The sequence below is a fragment of the Sorex araneus genome, chromosome 9 (assembly GCF_027595985.1).
Source record: "Sorex araneus isolate mSorAra2 chromosome 9, mSorAra2.pri, whole genome shotgun sequence".
NCBI classification, from domain to species: Eukaryota; Metazoa; Chordata; class Mammalia; order Eulipotyphla; family Soricidae; genus Sorex; species Sorex araneus.
This window is the reverse complement of record NC_073310.1, coordinates 3,757,989-3,781,446: the sequence shown is the minus strand read 5'-3', so window position 1 is coordinate 3,781,446 and position 23,458 is coordinate 3,757,989. Positions and strand designations below refer to the sequence as shown.

General features: G+C 45.2%; 1 protein-coding gene across 2 annotated transcripts in view; it reads right to left on the bottom strand.

The window, feature by feature from the left end:
* Positions 1–23,458, bottom strand: part of ATP2A2 (ATPase sarcoplasmic/endoplasmic reticulum Ca2+ transporting 2) — a 47,328-nt gene that overhangs the window by 8,503 nt on the left and 15,367 nt on the right. For both annotated transcript variants that reach the window (XR_008631369.1, XM_055146618.1), the window contains exons 6-13: positions 13,852–13,932; positions 12,648–12,733; positions 10,833–11,297; positions 6,081–6,169; positions 4,962–5,064; positions 3,778–3,909; positions 1,110–1,232; positions 789–1,007 (exon numbers count right to left, since the gene is read on the bottom strand). Coding sequence is in view for 1 of the 2 variants with exons in the window: in XM_055146618.1 (XP_055002593.1) it covers positions 789–1,007; positions 1,110–1,232; positions 3,778–3,909; positions 4,962–5,064; positions 6,081–6,169; positions 10,833–11,297; positions 12,648–12,733; positions 13,852–13,932 (1,298 nt within the window). In the remaining variant the exon portion in view is untranslated. The remainder of the gene's footprint in view (positions 1–788; positions 1,008–1,109; positions 1,233–3,777; positions 3,910–4,961; positions 5,065–6,080; positions 6,170–10,832; positions 11,298–12,647; positions 12,734–13,851; positions 13,933–23,458) is intronic.

The following is a 23,458-nucleotide window of genomic DNA, read 5'->3' as shown; positions in this document are numbered from 1 at the left end:
TTAAAACAGAAAATTCTGCTTTCTCCCCTGCTGTGGGCAAGGGCAGATTATGCACTAAGGCTCCCAGATTTGCTTACAAAAAAAATCTGTACCTTTGACTCTTACCTAACTTAAACAGTTTGGATTTTTGGCTTTAGGGCCACACGTGGTAGTGCTCAGGGTTACTCCTGGCTCTGCACTCAGGAATCATTCCTGGTGGGCTCAGGGATCAGATGGGATGCCCGGGATTGAACCCGACTGGCAACATGCAAGGCCACATGTAAGAACCTTACTGGCTCCAACTCAATGGACAGTATTAATTCTAATCTAATCGGAAACAATAAAAAAAATTATTTTGTAATAATCAGAAATAAAAATGAAACACTTAAAAAAAGAGTGCTTGAAACAGGCTATTCTTGTGCACTATCAAAGCTATTTCCTTGTCCTTTCAGCAAGTCTCATATGATAAGAACAAATTCTAGAAGGAGAAGAGGAATCTCTCTTAACTCGGATATCTTGGTCCTTAATAAAGTTTTAAATATTTCCACTTTACAAAAATATTTGTAAAATAACAAAACAGGTCGTATGAATTTTTATTTTGCTCCAATCATGAGTATTCTATTTTGCAAATAAGAGAAGGGCAAACTAAATAAACTACAATGGTGATGGAGCTGGCCTGCAGAGAATAACACCTCACCTACTTTTAGGGCAAAAAAAAGACTCCAGACTTGTTTGGCCTTTTATGAAAGGAAGCTGCTAAACACAATCAGAGTGCAGGGTGGGGGCGAGTCAACTTTTCACTAGCTAACCTCGTATTTAATGAAGTTGGCGGAGTCCTCAAGGTTCATCTCTTCTCTCCTCAGTGGATTGTCGTGAGTGGCCAGTGCCAGACACCGCAGGGTGTCGCTGCCACTCCCCCATTCCCGGATGACAGACATGATCTTCTGTTTGACCCCAGGGGTCAAAGGGACTTTAGTACTTCCAACTCGGATGTGGGTGCACCTGTCGATCACACCCTCGGGAGCACCCTGGAAATGTTAGATTTAGATCAACAATTATTATTTACTGGCCAGCCCAGGATCCTGGTCCTGGTAACAATAGATCTCAGTCACAGTGTGAGTTTCACTTGCCTTCACAAACATTTTGCTCATTGATGTCCGGCTTGGTTTGTTTGGTGTGCAGTAAACTGACATGGATTTTCTGTCACGTGAAAACTCTAGGGTAAACTCTTTTTTCATCAACTGTTTAATGACCTATAAAAAGAACACATTTAGAAAAAATTATTTCCTCCCCAGGTTCTGAAGCAGCTTTTTTTTTTTTTTTTTTGGGTCACACCTGGCGATGCACAGGGGTTACTCCTGGCTCTTCACTCAGTAATTACCCCTGGCGGTGCTCAGGGGACCATATGGGATGCTGGGATTAGAACCCGGGTCGGCCGCGTGCAAGGCAAACGCCCTACCCGCTGTGCTATCACTCCAGCCCCCAACTTTTATTTTTTTATTTTAAAATTTTTTATTAAATCACTGTGAATTACAGAACTACCAAGTTAGTCATGAATTTAAGGTTTAAGTTAATCATGATTTTAAGGTTTACGATGTTCCAACACCTCTCCCTCCACCAGTGTCTATTTCTCTTCACCAATGTTTCCAATTTCCCTCCCTCCCCCCCCCAGCCTGCCTCTCTGGCATGCATTTTTTTCCCTTTTCCTCCTTTTAGGCACTGTGGTTTACAGTACTGTTACTGACAGGGTACTGTGCACATCACTACCTCCTTTCAGCTCCTAGTCCTGGTCCAGTGACCACTTGCCTCTATCACTGTCCTAGTGCTCTCTCCCTGGCCTATTGCACGCCCCTCTTCCCATAAGCTTCCTACCAGGGACCAATTCTCCATCTATGTTTCTTTGTTTCTATTGCCTTTGTATTTTTATTCCCTACTATGCTTCTTTATATTCCATGAGTGAAATAATTTATAATGCAATTAAATGGCAATTCTGTAAATTTTCCACCAATTCAACAAATATTTATTAAGCAACTATAATGTCAACTGCTGCACTGTAGCACTGTTGTAGCATTGTCATCCTGCTGTTCACTGATTTGCTTGAGTGGGCACCAGTAACGTCTCCATTGCTAGGCTTATTGTCACTGTTTTTGGCATATCGAATATGCCACGGGTAGCTTGCCAGGCTCTGCCGTGCAGGCGCGATACTCTCGGTAGCCTGCCGGGCTCTCCGAGAGGGAGATTAAATGTCAATCGCTGACAATTAAAAAAATAAATTAAAAAAAATTTTTTTTAAAAATTAAAAAAAAGAGAGACAAGTTTTTGTCCTCATGCAACTTGTCCTCTAGTTTGGGCAAGAGACTAAAATTCAAAGTTTACTATAGAGTAAGCAATGCAGAAAAAGATTTTTGTTTTTTGTGCCACACCAAATGGTGCTTGGGACTCAAGGAATCGAATCTTGGCTGGCCATGTTCAAGTCAAGTGTCCTGCCTGCTGTACTGTTGCTCTGGCCTCACAAAATATTTTCTGATATTTACAATGGAGTCGTCGTCTTTTTTTTTTTTTTTCCCTTTTCGGGTCACACCCAGTGATGCACAGGGATTACTCCTGGCTGTACACTCAGGAATTACTCTTGGCAGTGCTGAGGGACCATATGGGATGCTGGGAATCGAATCCCGGTCGGCCTCGTGCAAGGCAAACGCCCTACCGGCTGTACTATCACTGCAGCCCCCATTGGAGTCTTCTTTAACCCATGGATTTAGAGCTTTTCGGTTTGAAATACTTGGGGAATTTGCAAATAATCTTTTTGCTACCAATTCCTACTTTAGTTTTATTCAATCCCTTTTAAATTTGCCAACTCTTGATTACTTTGTGGCCAAACAATACACAGTCTTAGGGTGAATGGCCCTCATGCATCTGAAGTCTATTTAAAGATGGGTTGTTCAGATCTCCCTTAATCATTCTTAAGGATTTTCTCTGCTTGTTCTATCAATTACTGAGTAGTTAAGAGACTACTGCTATTCTGGGCTTGCAAGACTAAGCAGAGCTGGGTACTGAATCCAGATCTCCATCAACAAAGCATGCTCAATGGCTGCCGAGTCCTCTCCCCAGGTTACTGTATGTTCTTCAGATGGGTTACCAGAGGGCCATGGAGAAATGGCTCCTGGGCCAAGCACTTCCCTTGCATGCAGGTCGAATATCTCCCACCACACAGTCCGCCCCCCCACGAGCATCACCAGAGTACCAGAAGTAGCCCAATGTGGCCCAAACACCTCTTGTAAACAATTAAATATAAACATGCTATTAAGTATATACACATAAATGAAAGACTATTCAGAGCACAAAATCATGGGAACTTTCTTAAGAGTAGATTCAAGAAAATTATTTAAGAGTGAATGAATAAATTAAGACAGCTCTTTTGAGGTGGTTATTCTGAAAATAAAAAAAAAGTGGGGTACTTAATGAAGTAAAAATAAAGTTTTTAAGATCAAATGTTTTTCTCCTGTGCTGATATTTAGTAGAGATGGAAAAGTGAAAATCCAAGAAAGGAAGCAGATTTTATTCCTAAGAAAGAGCTGTTTTTGCTAGGAGCAAGGACAACCTATTCACAGCACATGGAAGAAAAGGGCCTCACAGGCAGAGAACCAGCTACTGATTCCTTTCAGTCAGATAACCAGATCTCTTTACCTGATGGCTCTGGGGCAGGGGATACTGCGCATCTGAGAAGGGCTAAAGTTATTCATGTAAGGTGAGAGCATGTGCCAAGGATCTAAGTGGCTATGACCAAATGCAAATACTGACCGAGTTGCAGGCGTTTGCGCGTTCTATTTTAGAGAGACCTTTCAATTCAGTATCAAATACATTCATCTTCTCTACCAGACAAGTGAGGGCAGTCTCTGTTGCTTCTCCAACTTTTTCATACACACCTTTTGCCTATAGATTAAAGACGAGAAAGTCCAAATGAAGGAAGTAGCAAACAAGTACATTTCTCTTTACTGAAAGACTTTTTCTTCTCAGGAGGAAAACTTATATTCCATTACCTTATTATTCAACAGGTCATTTTTTAAAAATCTTACTCTAGAGCACATGATTTTAAAAATTAAATTCAAAACAGATGCAAACTCTTATTTCCCTCAACTGCAAAAAGTCACTATTCCCATTATCACTGCAAACATAGAATAGTATTTATATAAGAACACAGAATAGTCTTTGTAATCCTATATTCTGGTTATTATAAAAACATTATACTCTGTTCCTCAGGGGTTGAAGAGATGAGTGCTTGCCTTTCATGTAGCTGACTCTGGGTTTGATCCCATACGGTCTCTTGAGCACCGCCAGGAGTGATTCCTGAGTACAGAGCCAGGAGTAACCCCTGAGCATCAATCACTAGGGGTGACCTCCCAAACAAAACAAATCAGCAAAATCCTCCAAAAATCATGGCTTGCAAATGCAGAGGCCCGGAGTTAAATCCCCTGAGCACTACTGGGCATGGCCTTGATGGGCCCCTACAGTGGTGATAATGGGAGGTGGGCAGGGGGAAGACCCCCCAAATATATATTTATTTATACCTACATTTTGGCCTTCTTGGGTGATACTCAGGGGTTACTCCTGTCTCTGTACTTAGAATTACTCTGGCGGTGCTCAGGAAACCCTATGAAATGCCAGGGATTAAATCTGGGCCGGATGCTGCAAGGTTATTGTCCTACTTGCTGTTTATCATGCTCTGGCCTCTACAGAACAACTCTTAATTCAGTAACTGAGAGGATATATTATGCATATATTATTATATATATATGTGTGTGTGTGTATATATATGAGAAAGGCTCTTGGTTTTCTCTGAGTGGGTCACACCTGCCCTGACTGACAAAGACAGTCTCTTGAGAATGTCTGGAAATAGAATCAGGAACCCTTACTTTCCAAAAGGCTGGTGAACAGGCCGGATTAGATCGATCCAGCTCTAACTCCTGTCCCGGAAGGAGTCTTACCTCATTGTAATCCAGCGCAGAGTCATTACAGAGAGCACAGATTGTCGCCAACTCTACAAGACCATCATACTGATGGCACTTCACTGGCTTATCATCTTTATGCCTATTGAAAGAGAAGATGCCATGAGAGTATATGTAGTGATCTTTATTGATCTTAATTATGTAATACTTCTAGAAATAACATTTTTAATAATTTAACTAGAGTTATTTTGAGATGAACTGTTATGGACAACAGACTGAGAAGTACTGAAAAGAATCTGAGTCATGTCTCTTAAAAATCTGACAGAGATAATAAATGTGTATTTGACATTAGGAATCAATGGATAAAAACCAGAAAAAAAGGGGAGGTGGCAGGCCCGTGTGCGACACCGACTCTACTCAAGCTCACCCCTGAAGATGTTCAGGAGACCCGGAGGGGCGCTGGGATCCAACCAGGTTGGTGACATGAAAGGCAAGTAGCTCTCTGGCACCCCAAACTCAAAAATCCTTAAGTTATCAGAATTCCTCCACAATTGTTACCAAAAAACAGAACCCAAAGATGTGGGCGACACCCAGGGAGCTGGGGCACACGCTTTGCATGTAAGAGCCCCAGTAGGTTTAATCCTTAGAACCCAGTGACACCAAGTATGGCTCAAAAACCTGAAAGAAAATCTGCTTCAAACTGGAGCTAATTAAAAGGGACAAAATCACAGGCTGTAAGTCACCGTCTTCGAAGCTGTGCCTTTGACTAGTGAGGCCTAGCCCCCCAGCTCGGGCCAAAGATACTGTCACTGTCATCCCGTTGCTCATCGATTTGCTTGAGCGGGCACCAGTAACGTCTCCATCCTGAGACTTGTTATTGTGTTTGGCATATCGAATACGCCATGGGTAGCTAGCTTGCCCGGCTCTGCCGTGCAGGCGGGATACTCTTGGTAGCTTGCCCAGCTCTCCGAAAGGGACGGAGGAATTGACCTGGGTCGGCCATGTGCAAAGTGAATGCCCTACCCGCTGCGCTATAGTGCCAGCCCACAGAGATACAGAGAGCAGTAATCCAGTAACTGCACGAAGCCCAGCCTTATCTTTACACACTGCAGGCATAAACTGCACAGATGAATTGAACCGCCAGAAGAGATTACTCACACTTCTCCAATAGGTGCATAAGTTGACCCAGTTATTGTAAACTCATTAAGGGAGCAAGTATCACCTTCAACTTTGTCCAGGATGAACATCTAGAGAAGAGTGGGAAAAAAAGTTTAGAAGGCATAAAAACCACCTCTGAGGCAAAAAACCTCACTAACTCAGTACTGTGATCACTGTATCACTGTCATCCCGTTGCTCATCCATTTGCTCGAGCAGACACCAGTAACGTCTCCATTGTGAGACTAGTTACTGTTTTTGGCATATTGAATATGCCATGGGTAGCTGTCAGGCTCTCTGAGAGGGGAGGAGGAATCGAACCCGGGTTGGCCGCATGCAAGGCAAACACCCTACCCGCTATACTGTGGTATTATCCCTTATTCCCACTAGCTGCTGTTTTAGACAGCGTCCATCCACCGACAGCCCGAGGAAAGCATACACGAAGGCGCTAAGTCGATAAGCAGCGAAAGCACTTAAGACATAAAACTCAAGTTGTTAAGTTCCTGGGCCAGTCAATTTCAAAGACCATTCCAACTCTGCCACGTCCCAAATTTCAAGTGACTGAAAATGAAGTCCTCTAATGACCTTAGAGCTATAAAAGTCTAGAAAAATAAACTTATATTTTGGTTGCATAAACAATTCTTCAATGAAATAAGACAAACTGCTTCTGTCCTCCTGCGTTTTTATTGAGGCAACAGTTCATTTTTACTTATATTTTTGGTTTTGGGGTCATTCCTGGTTGGCAATGCTCAGGGGCCACTCCTGACTCTGTGATCAGGAATTAATCCCGATGATGCTCAGGGACCTTATAGGATGCCAGCTGGGATCGAACCCAGGTTGGCTGCATGCGAGACAAATGCCCTCTCCCCCTGCCTTTCTATTGACTCAAAAGTTCAGTTTTCTACAAGGTTCATAACTACATGTATAGAATGGGATATCTATAGTGCGGAATAAACCAATGTTACCAAAATAACACAGGTAAATCATTAAAATAACAGGAGCGAGCCTTCTTTATCATGAGGGTTGTTAAAGCATTAAAATCTTAAGCATTTTTCTTGGTTAAGATATAGTTCAGATGTCCACTCTGGAAATCAAAGATTTATGTTTTCACGGTAAACCAGAACTATATATAAAACCTTCTCTTCAAAGTATGGGGAGTTGAGGTCAAAGCAAGCAGCCAACCTGAGTTTGATCCCCAGCATCTCATGGTCCCCTAAGGCCACCAGGAGTTTTCTGAGTGCAGAGCCAGGAGTAAACCCTGAGCACTGGCAGTGTGGCCCTAAGCCACATCAAGTGGGTGGGAGAGAGGCTGGGAGCTATCTCAGAGGGCTGGAGTGCGAGCTTTGCATATGCTGGAGTCCCAGGTTCAATCCCCCGCAAGGCACTATCCCAACCAAGTGCTACTGGGAACAGCCTCTGGGGACAAAGCCAGGAAGACCCCTAGGGACCAGCAAAGTATAGCCAAAAACGTAAAAAATAGAGCCAGGCAGATAAAATAGGGTTAAGATGAACGCCCTGCACACAGTTCGATCCCCTGCTTATGATCAGGGCACTGGCCGGGTACAGTCCCGAAATTCCTAGTACCCCAGCCCTGGGCTAGCATCGAGCCACTGGCCCAGTTGGCTGAGAATCCCCAACACAAACAAAGAGAAACCCAGAGCCTGTTTTGACTACTTTATTGTGCCCAAGTCTCCCGGCATATGCGCACTGAGAATATGGCCCAGGGGCCCAGGTTGCGGCCCCGAGAGACAGCAATCTTTGAAGCGCTCCAGATTACCACATATGGCCCTGTGACACGGCCACTAGATCCCGAGAGAGGACAAAGGGAAAAGGACTAAAAAACTAAAGATCAAGCTGTTGTTTTACAAAAAGGAAATTATTAGATGCTAAGCTCAAGTATGAAAGTCACATAATGCTTTAGTGGCCAGAGAAGTTGCAGCTTCGGGCCTCAAGACCCAGCAAAGCAGACACATAGCACCCCACCCCCCCAAGAGCAACCCAGGCTGTGACCCTAAAAGAAGAAAACAGCAACAACGAAAAGCCATGTAACACTTAAACTGCTTTTCAGAGCACTGTAAGGAAAAAAAAAAAAAAGCAACTCATCTCTATTTTAAAGTAATGGTTTTGGACTAAGTATTTGCTTGTTACAGTATACTTTTGGGGAGGGTTCAGCTACATGCCAGCCCTTCACGCAGTGTCTACTTTTAAACCCCAAGTTTCGTTTCGAAGGTATACTCAGATCTTAAACAAACCTTGAACTTAACAATAAAATCTAAAATACATGCCAACATCTTTAAAAGACCCTTATTTGGGTTTTATTTTGTGGGGGGTACTTTTTTTTGTGGGGGGCACAGAAGGCAGTACTCAGGCATCATATACAGTACCAGGGAATCAAATCCAGGTTGGTTGTGTACAAGGCAAGGCCATTTCTTTACTGCTGTACTCTCTTGCCCTTAAAGTTTTTATAGATTAAAAATATAATAGAGGAAAATTGGAATCACTTCTTCAAAAGAAACTCTAGTTAAACACACACAATGTCAAAACAAAGGTAAGACCCGTGTTCAAAGTTACATGTAATAAGATCACCAACTTCTAAAGTGTTTCTGACAAGATACTTATAAAAAATAAAAGGAAAGTTTTGGGACTAGAGCAGTAATACCAGGCGAGGGTGCCCGCCAGGAGGGCTCTGAGCACAGAGCCAGGGACTAGGTCCTGACACTGCGGGGTGTGCCCTCAAAATAACTTTTGAAAGTTGAGGGTAACGCTTTTGCCTTGAAGGTGCTGATCTGGTTGGTGCAAAAACTAAAACTAAGTATCGAGGTTGTCAAAGATGTCAAACATTTTCTTAAAGACGTTCGACATTTGAGATGCTGAGGAGACCAAGAGCAGGAGAGGCTGTGCTCGAGGCTCTGGGCTTGTCTTCCTCCAGGGCGTGTGGAGATGGTTAAGGAACTGTCACCAAGTGCCAGGGATCAATCCCAGGCCGCCCACATTAAATGCATGTGCTCAGCCCCCCGGGCTCTCTCTGGCCCGGTGGACAGTTATTAAATGGGAAAGGACACGTCTAACTACCAATTTTCTTGATAGGAGAAGCCCTGAGCACTGCTGGGTGTGACCCAAAAACCAAAACACAAAAATCTAACTTTACCTTTCATTACAAGTTGTGAAAACATGTTATAGCTGTCAGATCCTTATTTCAAACACGGTTCAAGTAAATTCCCAGGTGAAAAATATTTCCATTCCATCTGTTTGACATTGGGTACAGAAAGTGGAATGGGGGGTGGGGGGAGAGTACACGGTTTAAGGTGGTTGCCCTGCCCATGGTCGTCTCACAGTTAATTCCTGGCACCCACCCCTGATCATCACCAGGAACAACTCCCCAGAGGCCTCCACCCTCAGGGTAAAACTGGGTCCATGAGCATACCAAATACTCTAATTCTAACCTACACTACCAGTATCTAAATTTATTTGGACATTTTACAATAAGCAGCCAAGCAAGCAAACCATTTAAGGAACTCTGATGAAAGTCAAGAGCAGTTATGTAATATGTAACAAGTACCACTACAGAACCCTCCCGCAGTATCCAGATCAGCATCGGCGGTGCCCAGGGCCTACTCCTAGCCCTGCATCCAGGGATCACTCTGGCGGGGCTCGGGGGACCATCTATGGTGCTGGGGACCAACTGAGACTGGCAGGGGCAGAGCAACAGCCCTGCCCAATGGAAGTCTCTCTGGCCCACAAAACCAATTTTTATTGAGGGTTCTCTTTTATTCTTAGTTTGAAATCTAATTTGATGTCAATCTTGAAATTAAAATTTAAAAAGTAGTTTTAAGGGGCAAGACAGAGACAGTACAGTGGTTAGGGTGCTTTTCTTGCACACGGTCTGAGTCTGCCAGGAGTGATTGCTGAGTGCAGAGCCAGGAGTGACCCCTGAGCATTGCAGTTATGGTCCAAAAAACAAAACAACTTAAAAAATTCCTTTGAAGGATAAGAAATAATCTATGGCTTCGGGAATATTTCTTTAAATTGGTCAACCCAATTTGTTTAAAGCACAAAAAAATGTACTTGAAGATAAACAGTAGTATATACATTTTTCTAGTAGAAGGCCTGGACTGGATCTTTTTTGGCAGGGGGAGGGGGGAGAAGAGGGCAGGGCGGCACCTTCTGTGGTGCTCAAGCATCACTGCTGGCAGTCGAAGTACTGTATGGGATGCTGGGGATCAAACCAGGCAGGCCACTTGCAAATTAAGTGCCCTACCCACTGTACTAGGTTTAATCCTTGGCACCGGAAAGTCCCAGCACCCACCTGGAGTGGCCTGCTTAGCCAAGGATCACTAGGACCTCCAGACAAAGCACATGAAATGATGGTGTTTTTTTTTTTTTTGGTCACACCAGCGTTGCACAGGGGTTACTCCTGGCTCATGCACTCAGGAAGTACTCTAGCGGTGCTCGGAGGACCATACGGGATACTGGGAATCTAACCCATTTATGCTGCGTGCAAGGCAAATGTCCTACCTGCTGTGCTATCTCTCCAGCCCCATGATATAAGTTCTGGGGGTTGGTTTTGGATCACTTAGTGTGGTGGTGGTTATTGTGATGACTTGAGCCAGTGCTGGGAATCAAACCCAGGGCCTCACACATGCAAGGCACATGTGATGTGCTATGCCACTTGAGTCATATTCCTGGTCCTCAGGCAAAGGCTACAACTGTATGAAGAAATGGGCTTAGATGAGCAGCTACACAGGGAAGACTTACCCTGCAGACTGACATCTGGTTTGTCGTAAGGGTGCCAGTCTTATCTGAGCAGATAACAGAAGTACAACCAAGAGTTTCCACAGAAGGGAGACTGCGAACAATTGCATTTTTCTTTGCCATCCTTCGAGTTCCCAGAGCGAGGCAGGTAGTGATGACGGCAGGAAGTCCTTCGGGAATGGCCGCTACGGCCAGGGCCACCGCGATTTTGAAGTAGTAAATAGCGCCTCTGATCCAGGAGCCGCCGTGAACCGGGTCATTGAAGTGGCCGATGTTTATGATCCAGACGGCAATGCAGATGAGGGAGATGACTTTGGACAGCTGCTCCCCGAACTCATCCAGCTTCTGCTGGAGGGGGGTTCTCTCCTGTTCTGTGGCCACCATCTCATCCCGAATCTTGCCGATTTCAGTGTTAACCCCGGTTGCCACGACCACGCCCATGGCTTTGCCAGCAGCAATGTTTGTCCCCTGCAGGAGAGAAATGTTTCCGTGTGTGAACACCACACCCAACACGTAGGGACTGGCAAGTGCCAGCTTATTACTACCCAGTTACTAGAGTACCCAGTTGCTTCAGCGCATTTTACTGGGTCTTCTCGCAGCAGCTATTCAGGCAAGCGGCCACACAACCTCCACAACGACGAGAAGCTCAGGCAGGCAGTCTGGCACGGCTCTCCCCGACTCTCACTGCGTGTGGCACCCACTCTGCAGAGCAGCTCTACGCTGACCTGTCTGAAATTCCAACCGAGGTCCCACTAGCTCTGGTCCGAAGCAGTGCTCCCCCGCCCCCACCCCCCACCTCTGCAGGATGGAATCCTGCTTAAGCATGCAAGGCGGTCACTTTGTCACTGAACCCCCCAACCTGGAGCCCTGCTCCCCAACCCTGGAATGTCCCTAACTTTCATGCCATTTACAACTCCCAACCCTGAATACTATCCTGTCTCTGATTCCAACACAAGGGGGGGGGGGCACGCAATGATGAGAATTAAACCCAGGATCTCCCCATACCGAGCCACATCTCCAGCCCCTTGAGATCTACCTTTTATTGAGGAGGTGCCACACTCGGCAGTACTCGGGGGGTCATATGGGAAGTCGGGGGCTGAACCAGGGGACTGAACACGAAGGCCCTTCCTGCTCTACTCTCTTCCCAGCCCCTTAACCGCTGCTGCTGTTCTTGTCAGGAATTACCATAGGAGGTTAAGTCCTCATACTAAATCACAAACACCTACCAAATGGATTATCATCTTAAGTTCCACATAAGCAAGACCTATACATTTCCCAATTATTTCAAGAAAAATTTACGAGGGAAAAAAAATTGACAAATACAGGGCCTTAGGACTTGTTTAATTCCACCAAACACTGCCAGGGGATACACTAGAAGGGAGACTGGAGGATGCCCTAAGCACCACTGGGTGTGGCCCCAAGACAAAAGATAAAAATCTTCAAAAGCTTGCCAATGAAAGAAAAGACCTCACAATCTAATATTATAATAATTAGTGTATCTTACACCTCACACAGGCCACACACTGTTTAAAATCTGACTATTTAAGGTAATGACAGGGAAAAAAATTACAGACTTAACTCTGAGATTATCTCCAAAGGAAAATACATTTAATACATTTCTTACAGAGGGCTAGAGCGATAGTGCAGTGAGTAAGGTGCCTGCCTTGCACGTGACCAACCCGGGTTCAATTGCCAGCACCCCATTTGGTTCCCCAAGCCCCGCCAGGAGTGACTCCTGAGTGCAGTGACGAGTCAGCTCTGAGCACTGCTGGGAATGCCCCCCCCCAAACAAAACAGAACAGATAATCAATTTCTTACAGAGAAGAGCATGTTCTTTTTGTCCTGGTTGACAGCACGTGGATCAGGGACAGGGTCAGTGTGCTTGATGACGGAGACGGATTCACCTGGTCGGGTAAGACAATGGTCAGACCTGCACGAGGACACCCAGGACCACAAACTGAACCCATGGCACTGCGGCTCTCACACAGTCAACAAGGCGCACAGGAAAATTTAGTAACACCATTGAGTTTCAGAGCAAAGAATGCTTAAAGTCAATGTAATTCCAAAAGGAGGGCATTTATTTACCTTAATTTCTTTTATCACAAAATAGTTTCTTTTATAGTTAACTACTCAAATTGTTATAGGTATCACTTTATATACTGTAACCATATTACCTATCTGTTGTATGCTTAGTATACTTGTATATTGGCTTTGAGGGCCAAAGCGATAGTACAGCAGGTAGGGTGCTTGCCTTGTACGTGACTAATCTGGGTTGATTCCCTGACATCTAAGAGTCTCCCGAGCACTGCCAGGAGTAATTCCTGAGTGCAGGAGCCACTCTTGAGCATCACTGGGTGGCCCGAAAGTAAAACAAAAAGAGTCTATTTACTTTTAGTTGATAATGGAGATACATCATATGAATAATGATTATTAGCTGGAAACTTAATTTGCTTTAATAATGCCAAAAGCAAAATTAGTGTTTTTTTTTTTTAATCATGGCTGGCAACCTGGCAGTGCTCAGGGAGCATGCAGTGCTGGTGATGGAACAAGTATCTACCAGCTGTACTACCACTTCAGCCCCCAGTTTGTTTTAAATTTACATAGTAAATATATGGGTGTGACCCACTAGCTAAGAAAATAAAGAAAAATTTAAGCTTTTGTTTAGATTACAGAGGCTTTGAGATAAAAGTCAAATTGTTACAAAATTATTTTTTGGATGGGGACCAGGCCCACACCTGGTGGAGGGCTTGAGGCACTATGTAGGGTCCCAGGGATTGAACCCAGGTCAGTTGTGTGCAAGACAAGCTCCCTGTTTACTCTGACCTCAAATCTGTCCTTTTTAAAAAGTCAAACCTGCAAACTCCATGTACTGGGGGTGGGGGAAGATGATGCCAACTGATATCTCATTAAAAAATAACTATCGGGAAAAGGATTACGACGGTAAACCTTAAAGGGAAGAGTTACAGACAGCTAGTGAGCTCTCAGGCTTCAGAACTCAGTCCTTCCGGTACACGCTGCTCACCTGTGAGGATGGACTGGTCGACCCTTAGAGTGGTAGATTTGATTGAAGTTAATCTTATATCAGCAGGAACTTTGTCACCAACTAATTGGGGAGAAAAAAAGCAGCTGAAGTAAGAAACTTTTATTACTGTTCCACAAAGATCAATTTATCTCCAAACAAAACACAATACTAAAACAAAATAAAAGTAATCTGTTGAAACAAGCAAGATAAACAACTTTCTTTGGGGGTGGGGTGGGGGTGGTGGCTACAGGCTACGGGTAACAGAAAAGTTTACTGAAAAGCAGAAGAGAAAAGAAAAAAAATTCTCCAGCTAGGGAGGAACTTAGTATAAGACCAAGTCTGCAAAACAATCAACAATGAATCTTTTTAGGTATGAGATTTGAATCACAAATCCCTACTCACACAACATGGTGAGGGCACTGAGCCATATAATCTCCATGTTATTTCCACAGAAAACCTTAAGAACTACCACTTTTATTTTTGGTTATGTAAGGGTTCAAACAGGGCCTCACACATGCAAGGCAAGTGTTTACCTATATCCCGCCACCAGCTGAAGAGATAAACTTCTCTTAAACTACCAAGCTGACATACAGGATTGAGAAAATGAACCACATTTGCAAGGATATATAGAAACAAGGACTCTGGTATTGGGGTCACATCCATTAGTGCTCAGGGGACCATATGCAGTACTGAGGGTCAAAAAGGCATCTGACTCCTAGAAACATGCCTATTAAAACTTCAGTTTTAACAAGTGCAAAAAAAGAAAAGAAAACCAGACACAAACCCTATGGTCCAATACTCAGGTATATAAACAGAGATTAGTGGGAATTCTGTCGGCACACTAATGAGGGCAAATTAAACAATGCCACCGATACATAATACTATACTAACAGTTCACTCTGTTTAATTCACTTATTCTTCCAAACTTTGAGACTACTCCACATAAACTGCTATCAAGAAAAAACGGCTGGGGCTAGAGTGACAGCACAGTGGGTAGGGCGTTTTCCTTGCACTCGGCCAACCTGGATTCAATTCCCAGCATCCCTTATGGTCCCCTGAGCACCGCCAGGGGTAATTCCTGAGTGCAGAGCCAGGAGTGACCCCTGAGCATCGCCGGGTGTGACCCAAAAAGAAAACCAAAAAGCAAAACCAAACAAACAAAAAAACAGCTACAGAAGTCTCTGGAGAACATTTTGGTAACATATTTTCCCATTAATTTCTATCACCTGTACCCTATCAATTCCAACACAAGTTATTTATTCTAAAGTTATGTCCACACAATATGTGGTCACAGCATTCGCTAACGAAATAAGTCAACACTTCTACATACTAATGTGAAAATTTCCTCTAGGATATACTGTATATTAAGAAAAAAAAAGTGTGAATCATCTATATGGTTATGTCAGCATATATGTATATATATCTCAGCACACAGACATATAACAGCATAGCTACAGCTCATCTGTATAGAACCATCATCCACTTATCACCACTGACATAAGAAAAGAGCCTGGAACGGTGATCTAACAAACTGCTCACAGCAGGCAGCTGCAGAAGGTGGAGGAAGACTTTTTACCTTGTGCCCTTTGTACCTTGTGAAATTTAAATTATCAAGTAATGAAATAAACAAATCTCTTGCATAATCTCTAGAAGATCTGTGAAGTATGTATATGTATGTACATATGTGTTCCAGGCAGCACAGTTTCTAGAATATAAGCCCTGAACATCCCCACCCCATAGTTTGCTTCTGTGGTTTTTAAACTACAGTTTGCCAAACAACTCTATAGTGCACGAGGCCGGGAAGATAGTAGAGCAGCTATTTGCTGTGTGTGCTGCCAGGAGTGATCTATGAGCACAGAGCCAGGAGTATGCCCTGAAAGCCGAGTGTGGGTGGTCCCATAATGAAAATGAAAAACAACCCCATGGCCTAAGCAACAGAAAATGCGGTCGCAGGGTGTCAGACTGTCAATATATAATCTCTCGAGGCGAAGATCATCCCTGCGCCTGTGCGGGGACACACTAAGGTGAAACTCCTGCTGGAAAGGCTTATGCAACGAACAGCAATATCCAAACTGGGTAAACCAGAGCCTTTCATTTCAGCTGCTCATACACTGTAGTGAAGCCACCACGTCGGAAACTTTAGTGACCTACACAGCTAAAATGCTGTTATTAAAATAAAAATGTAAAATGTGGAGCCTGAGCAATAGTACAAATAGATAAGGCTTTTGCCTTGCTCACAGCCGACACAGGTTCAATCCCCAGCATCCCACATAGTTCCCAGAACCCGCCTGGATAATTCCCGAGTGCAGAGCATTCTGAGTGTGAGCACTGCTGGGAGTGACCTTAAAGGTCCCCCCCCCTTAATTTCTTAACAAAAAGAACCGATACATGCTTGTTATAATTAATTTGACCCTACATGCTCTGGAACATGGGAAAAAACACCACCACAAGTTCAGGTATTTTGAAAGTGACTGAGTTCAGCTGCCTTGTAAGCACGAGGCTGCTGGTGTGGTCCTGGCGTCTCCGCACGGGCGGAGAGCAGAGTGCTCTCACAGCTTGGCCACTTTCCTTGCACTAGCGATCCCACTTCTAGGCAACTGTCCCCACAAACACAAAATATCAATCTAAAAAGATACGTGCACACCTATTTTACTGCAGTTTGGTACAAGAGCCAGAATAAGAAAGCAACTCAAATGTCCAACAACAGATGAATAAAGATGTAATATATATACATACATAACAGAATGTTATGTAGCCACAAGAAATACAAAGCCTTGCGGTTTGCAACAACTTGGATGGAACTGCAGGTTAGGTATTTAAAGTTAGAGGCAAATAGATGGATACAGCATCCCTAACGAAGCAGAAATCCTTATTCTTCTTAAGAAAAAAAAATATATATATATGTCTCTCTCTAGGGCTGGAGAGATAGCACAGTGGGCAGGGCGTTTGCTTTGTATGCAGCCGACCCAGGTTCAATTCTTCCGCCCCTCTCGGAGAGCCCGGCAAGCTACCAAGAGTATCTCGCCCACGTGGCAGAGTCTGGCAAGCTACCTGTGGCGTATTCGATATGCCAAAAACTCAAGCAAATCGATGAACAATGGGATGACAATGCTACGACAGTGCTGTCTGTGTGTGAGAGAGGGAGAGGGAGAGGGAGAGGGAGAGGGGGAGAGGGAGAGGGAGAGGGGGAGAGAGGGAGAGGGGGAGGGGGAGGGGGAGGGAAAGAGAGAGAGAAAGATATCTAACCCAGGTGTGTGAGTGTGTGTGAGAGAGGGAGAGGGAGAGGGGGAGGGGGAGGGGAGAAGGGGAGGGGGCAGAGGGGGGGAGAGAGGGAGAGAGAGAAAGATATCTAACCCAGGTGTGTGAGAGAGGGAGAGGGAGAGGGAGAGGGGGAGGGGAGAAGGGGGGGAGAGAGGGAGAGAGAGAGAGAGAGAAAGATATCTAACGCAGGCCTTCCACATGCATAGATGGGCTCCAGTACCACTCTGCCGTAGGAAAAAAAACGTTTTTTGGCTTTTTGGGTCATAGCCGGAGATGCTCAAGGGTTGCTCTTGCCAATGCACTCAGGAATTACTCCTGGTGGAGCTCAGGGGATCATACGGGATGCCAGGGATTGAATCCAGGTTGGTCGTGTGCAAAGCAAACGCCCTACCCGCTGTACTATCACTCCGGCCCTAGGAATCCATCTTCATGCCCTTTCCCACACTAAAAATTTAACATGCACATGCTTTGCATGTGAGAGTCCTGTGTTCAACTTGACAACACAGTCAAAAGCAGACCCTGAACACTGCTAGCTGTGGCCCCAAATCCAAAAACAAAACCACAATCCCTGACATACTCCAATATTCACCTAGCAAGACAGACCTCAACATCAGCTACACCAATTCATGCCCTCCCTTCAGAAAAAAAAACTCATGCTGGAAAATACAAGGAGCCTTGCATAGGAACTTTCATTAACAGGAAACCCGTGTGACGGAGACACTACTGGAACATTCACTGAGTGAAAATCCCCATGAAAATGAAGATTCAGCTCACACTGGGGGGTTCTGCACACGGCCCGGGAGTACGCAGCATGCTCTGACGATCGTTCCCAGTGGTATTTCCTTGACAGGGAACGTCAATGCCCTCAAGCAAGCACGAGTGGAAAATTCTTACTCTTGCCAAAAGGATGTTGGGCAATTTTTTCCCTTTATCCTCCCCAAATTTTTTTCAATGTCTAATAATTAAACAATAAACTGTTTAAAAACATGTATACCTCCAATGTGCTGAAGATTGGACATTTTTCAGGGCTGGGGCTAAGGTACAGCAGGGAGGGTGCCTGCCTGGCACGCAGCGCCCTGGGTCTGACTGCCCGCACCTGTATCATTCCCGAGCCCACCAGCACAAGTGTCCTGCGTGCAGAGCAAAGAGCAGCTCCTGGGCAGCACCTGGGGTGGCCCAAAACAAACAACGGAGACAAAAAAATCTGACATTTTCCGAATTCGACTCCTGGCTCTAAAGTCCATAGCGTCTGACCTGCTGTGAGAATAGACATTTACTCGGAACAAAATCCCCAGCGTCTGTCTGTTCTGGGCTAAGGTATCAAGAATGAAAGTCGGTTAGAGGAAATTATCACTCTGCCAATTTCAGAAGTGAACACAGGCTTTACCTTCAAGCCTAGGAATTGGGGCCAGGGCATGCTCGGCCAGGGGAGGCGGGGGCAGAGCCCCGGGGCCCAGGGCCGAGCAGCCTCTCCCTGGGTGTGCCCGACAAAACCAGCCCATCTAGGAGTGCGACATAACCGACACATACAAGAATATTGTGCCTTTTTGGGTTGTTTGTGCCACACCTGGCAGTGCTTGGGAGGACCATACGGGGTGCCGGGCATCAAACCTGAGCCCCATGCAATGCAAATGCCCTCCCCACTGTACTACTGCTCTGGCCTTGCGCCTTCCCCCACCCCCCACCCCCGCTTTTGCTTTTTGGGTCACACTCGGCGATGCTCAAGTTCCCTGGTGGTGCTTAGGGGACCATATGGGATGCCGGGGATTGGACCTGGGTCAGCTGTGGAAGGCAAATGCCCTTCCCACTGTGCTCTGGCCCCAGCCCTAGGTGTCTTAAGTTAAAAATGAAATATTTGGTTTAAATCACCATTTCCCAGAAAAAAACTTTTTGTGAATGGCTCATACGGAAAGGAAAAAATATCTAATTTACTGTGACAAACTGGAAAGTTAGTCAAATATTGTGAAAGAGAAAAATATATAGATTAGAAACTGCCTCCCGAATACCACTACTGTTTGGTATTTTTCTAGGAAAAGGCAAGCCACAATAGAAATCAACCTAAATTAAACATTCAACTATGACTCAAACATTTTCATCTGTTCAAATCTGAGTCATAACTTTTGCTCCCTGAGAAATCACTCTTGTCTAATAACTCTCCTAGAAGCCACGAGAGCAGGTCAGGGAAACGTGCAGGCTCTTGAACCCAGTTCAGCCCCTGGCACCACACAGCGTGGCCCCCATGCTATCTGCAGGGGGAGCAGGGGATACACAGTGGGGCCTGCCATAATGTGGACTGCTGGAGTGCATGTAACCTCTATGGACTTTTAAGGATGCAAACTGATTGCTATTATCATTCTTTAGGTTAAAGACTCTTTTGTTTTTGTTTTGGGCATATGTCCAGCAGTGCTTAGAGACCATATGGAGTACCAGGGATCAGAACCATATGCAAAACCAGTACCTACCCCTTGTACTCTCTCCCCAGCCCAGATTATGATCTTTTAATTGCTTCTTTCTACTAAATGAGGAAGTTTTTGCAGTTTGGGTTTTTGGTTTTGTTTTGGACCAAACCTGACTATATTCAGGGTTTACTCCTGGTGGGGTCCAGGGGACCATGGGGGACTGAACTCAGGTCAGCTTGTGTACAAGGCGAGCACTCTACCCACTGTACACTCTTTCTGGCCCCAGATTCATTCTCTTAAGCAAGGCTCAGCACCTCCCGAGAGCCAACTCTGCCAGCACCACTTCCCCTAACAAGAGCAGAGGCTTCCGTTTTCGCAACTGCACACAGGTTTGGGTAGCAAAGAGCCATCAAAATTAGAGTTTGAAAATGGCATGAAGAAGGGGCGGGGGAGACAATACAGCTAGTAAGGTGCTTCCTTGCACACGACAGACCTGGGTTTGATTCCCATCACCCCACAGGGTGCCCCAAGATCACCAGGAGTGATCTGTTGTGGAAAAAAGGAAATCCTTTTTCGATAATAAAAAGTTCTCTAAGTTCTTGTTCTTTTTCAACGGTCAACAATACTAGGGAACCATATGGGGTGTCGAGAGCGAACCTGGTAGGCTGTTCCGAGCACTTTCATGTTCAAATTTCTTTCCCTCTTTGGTGCTAGGGCTTGCATGACACCATGCCTTCATATGTAAGAAGTGTGCCCTACCACTGGAGGAACCCCTGTGCATCGCCAGGTATGACCCCCCCCACACACAAAAAAGTCATTTCCATTTTATTTTAAATCTCCATACTTTAAATGCCACCTTTAATATTTCTGTGATTTCTGAAGTCACTTAGATGTCCATATCAAAATAAAAGTGCTTTCACACTTTCATTCAGGTCCGTAAGCCTCGCCACACTAGAGAAACACGCTGACCACACCATATGGTTTCTCCTCCCTCTTCCCAGACCTCTGCTCGCAGCAGTGAGAGTGGAACGGCTGCTGTGCTTCTCCCTGAGTCATGGAAGCAGGGAGGTGACTCCAGGAAACAGGAAATGGCAGCGCTGTGCAATTCAGGTCAGGTGTCAAGATCAACTGGTCCATCGTGTCCTAGCCACTCTGCCAATGCTGAACAGACAAGCAACTGACGTGTCGACAAGCTGCGCCCTAGTCACTGACTGGTCTATGATCTGTTCTTTTGCTTATACATAAGTTCTTAGAATTAAGAACTTGCACCTTAGGGGCCAGAGAGGTAGTAGAGTGGGTAAGGCACTTATATGGCTGACCCAGGTCCCACCCTGGCATCCCTTAAGGTTCCTCAAGCCCGCCAGGAGTGATTTCTAAGTGCCCTCCACCCCCCCAACATACCCATCTGAGGGCTGTGAGAGCTCAAAGGGCTTTGGCTAGCACATGTGTTTGGTTCCTGGCCACAGTGCTCTCACTTTTTTGATCGTGCCTAGAATCACACCCAGGGCTTTACACATCCACGGCTTGTGGTTTGACCAGTAAGCCACACCCCAAGCCTCCTCACAATTTTTTTAGCTGGTGCAGCCAGAAACTATTTAAGTGCCAAGGATCACACACTGGGCTGCCAGGCGGAGTGGGAAATTCTGTCAGTGGGTGTGCCTGCGGACTGTTCACTTCAGTTAGGCTGCACCAACCCCAACAGATTTCTAAAAGCAGAGTAAGGACACTTGGACCCACGGGCCCGGGGAATTATGGCCACATATCTGAACCGGTAACTTCCATGGCTGTCTTGCTGATGATGTTGCTTGCAGTACCAGAGATAGAACTCAGGCCTTATGCATCATAGACATTACCACGGAGCCATGTCCGACATCCTAAATTAGCAGACTTTCATTGCCAGGAAAAGGGGCTCGAAGATGACTCAGTGGCAGCAAGTGCCGCCTTGTACGCAAGAGTCTACAAGGTCAGTTCCCAGGTAGGCCAAGCACAGTCCCAAAGTTCTGCTGACCAGGATGTCACTCCCCTATGCGCCAGGACAGAGTGTGGTCCCCGTGACCACCGGTGTGAGCACTACAGCTAGAAACTGCAGGAGTTCCACACTTAGAGACACCCAGTGAACACACACCAGCAGTCACTGCAACAGCAGCAGAAAGAGGGAATCGGAACATCAACAGGGCCTACTCCGGGGCTGAAGACGCCTCCCACAGTCGCTGCCCGCCATGCGCTACGCCTGAGATCTCCAGAGCCTGAGCACCACACCACAGCCACAAGCAACACACCGTCAGCCGAGCACGGCTCTTGCTGCCTGGCCAGATGGATCAGTGGCGGGAGTCGAGCGGGCAGGTCCGCACAGTGCGGGGGGGTAAGCCCACCAGCCTGTGAACGCGGCCTGCGCTGTACCAGCCCGAGCCACTTTCCCTGCCCAAGAATTATTTGGTAATGAATCCTGAAAATTTGGCACTACTAGTGCCAACTTATTCTTCAGTTCAGGAAATATACAATCAGTTTCCTCTGAAATCAGGGAAAAGATGATCTCATTTCTACCATTTACATAAAATATGATTTGTTTCAAAGTGTACTGTAGAAGTCATCTGAAGATATATGACATCTTATTATGTACATACACATGTGAATTTCCGCCCCCCCACCGCCAGTGGTGCTCAGGGCTTACTTCCTTGCCCGAACCGCCGGGGACACACAAAGTCCCTCATCTGAGGATATTTAGGTCTTTATATTAATTCATCAACTCGGGCTTACCAAGAGACATGAAATTTGTTTTAAACAATCTTAGAAACAGTGGCCTTAAAAAGTCAATACCCCCCCCACACACCTGGACATAAATATAAATTCTGAAATCTTTTATGATTATCATAGCTCAATTCACTTTGATAATATTAGCCAAGTGAAAGAGAAAGCTTGGAAACAGATATTGTGCCTGGAGAGTAGTAGTACAGGTGTTAAAACAGAAAAATCAATGCTTATTTATCATAAAAATTATACCTGATTTTACTACCCTACATTTTATTCCACTCAGAAGTTTTTCTTACATAAAAACTACTGTAGCTTCCAAGAGGAACACCATGCAGCTCTCTTCACATTTTTACTTGCCAGATCAATTCTACTAGTCTCATGTCTACTAGGTATTTCTAAGGTTTACAGAAAACATTTACCACACATGCTAATACATTTATCTCCTTATTTTTTGTGGGCCTGCCTCTATACTACTGCTCCATCCCCCAAGCACCTCCCTGAAAAGGTTAACAAAAAGGTTATCAACATCCAAAATTCAACTTACTCTTTTCCCTAAAAAAAAAAAAAAAAAAAAAAAAAAAAAAAAAAAACCACCAAAATCTACCACTTCTAATTTAGCCTTTGGCAAGTTCAGCAGAGGGCTGGGGAGCCCTTGTCCTGGACATGAGGTCCTATATTAGATCCCCAGTCCCCAGGAAAGAAAAGCGCACAAGCGCACAAAGATTCAATTTCCATAATAAAGGTCAGCAGAGCTGTCCTATCCGATGTTTCTAAGCTACAGAAGGGAACCTGAGCAGCCCGCGCACAGCAACCTGAGCTGTGTACCCCGGCTCTCCCCTCAGGTGATTCTGCCCCGAACAGCTCCCCCCCTCCTTTCTCTCTTACACTGCAATAAATTTCTCCAAATAAAATGGTTTTACTTCACTGAAAGAAAGGAATCTTAGCACCCAAAGTTAGGAGATAGTCCTTAAATTCTAAAGGAAGACTACAAAAGGGTCAGTTCCTCTCTGCAAGTACCAGAATAGCAACTTGGCTTGCTCTCATCTTTAAACACCTCCCAAACCTCTCCTTTTTCTAGCAGAGATTCCTTCTGGGGGCTGGAGAGACAGCAGAGAGGGTAGGGTGCTTGCCTTCGACCTGGGTTCTATTCCCAGGATCCCATATGGTTCCTTGAGCACTGCCAGGAGTGATTCCTG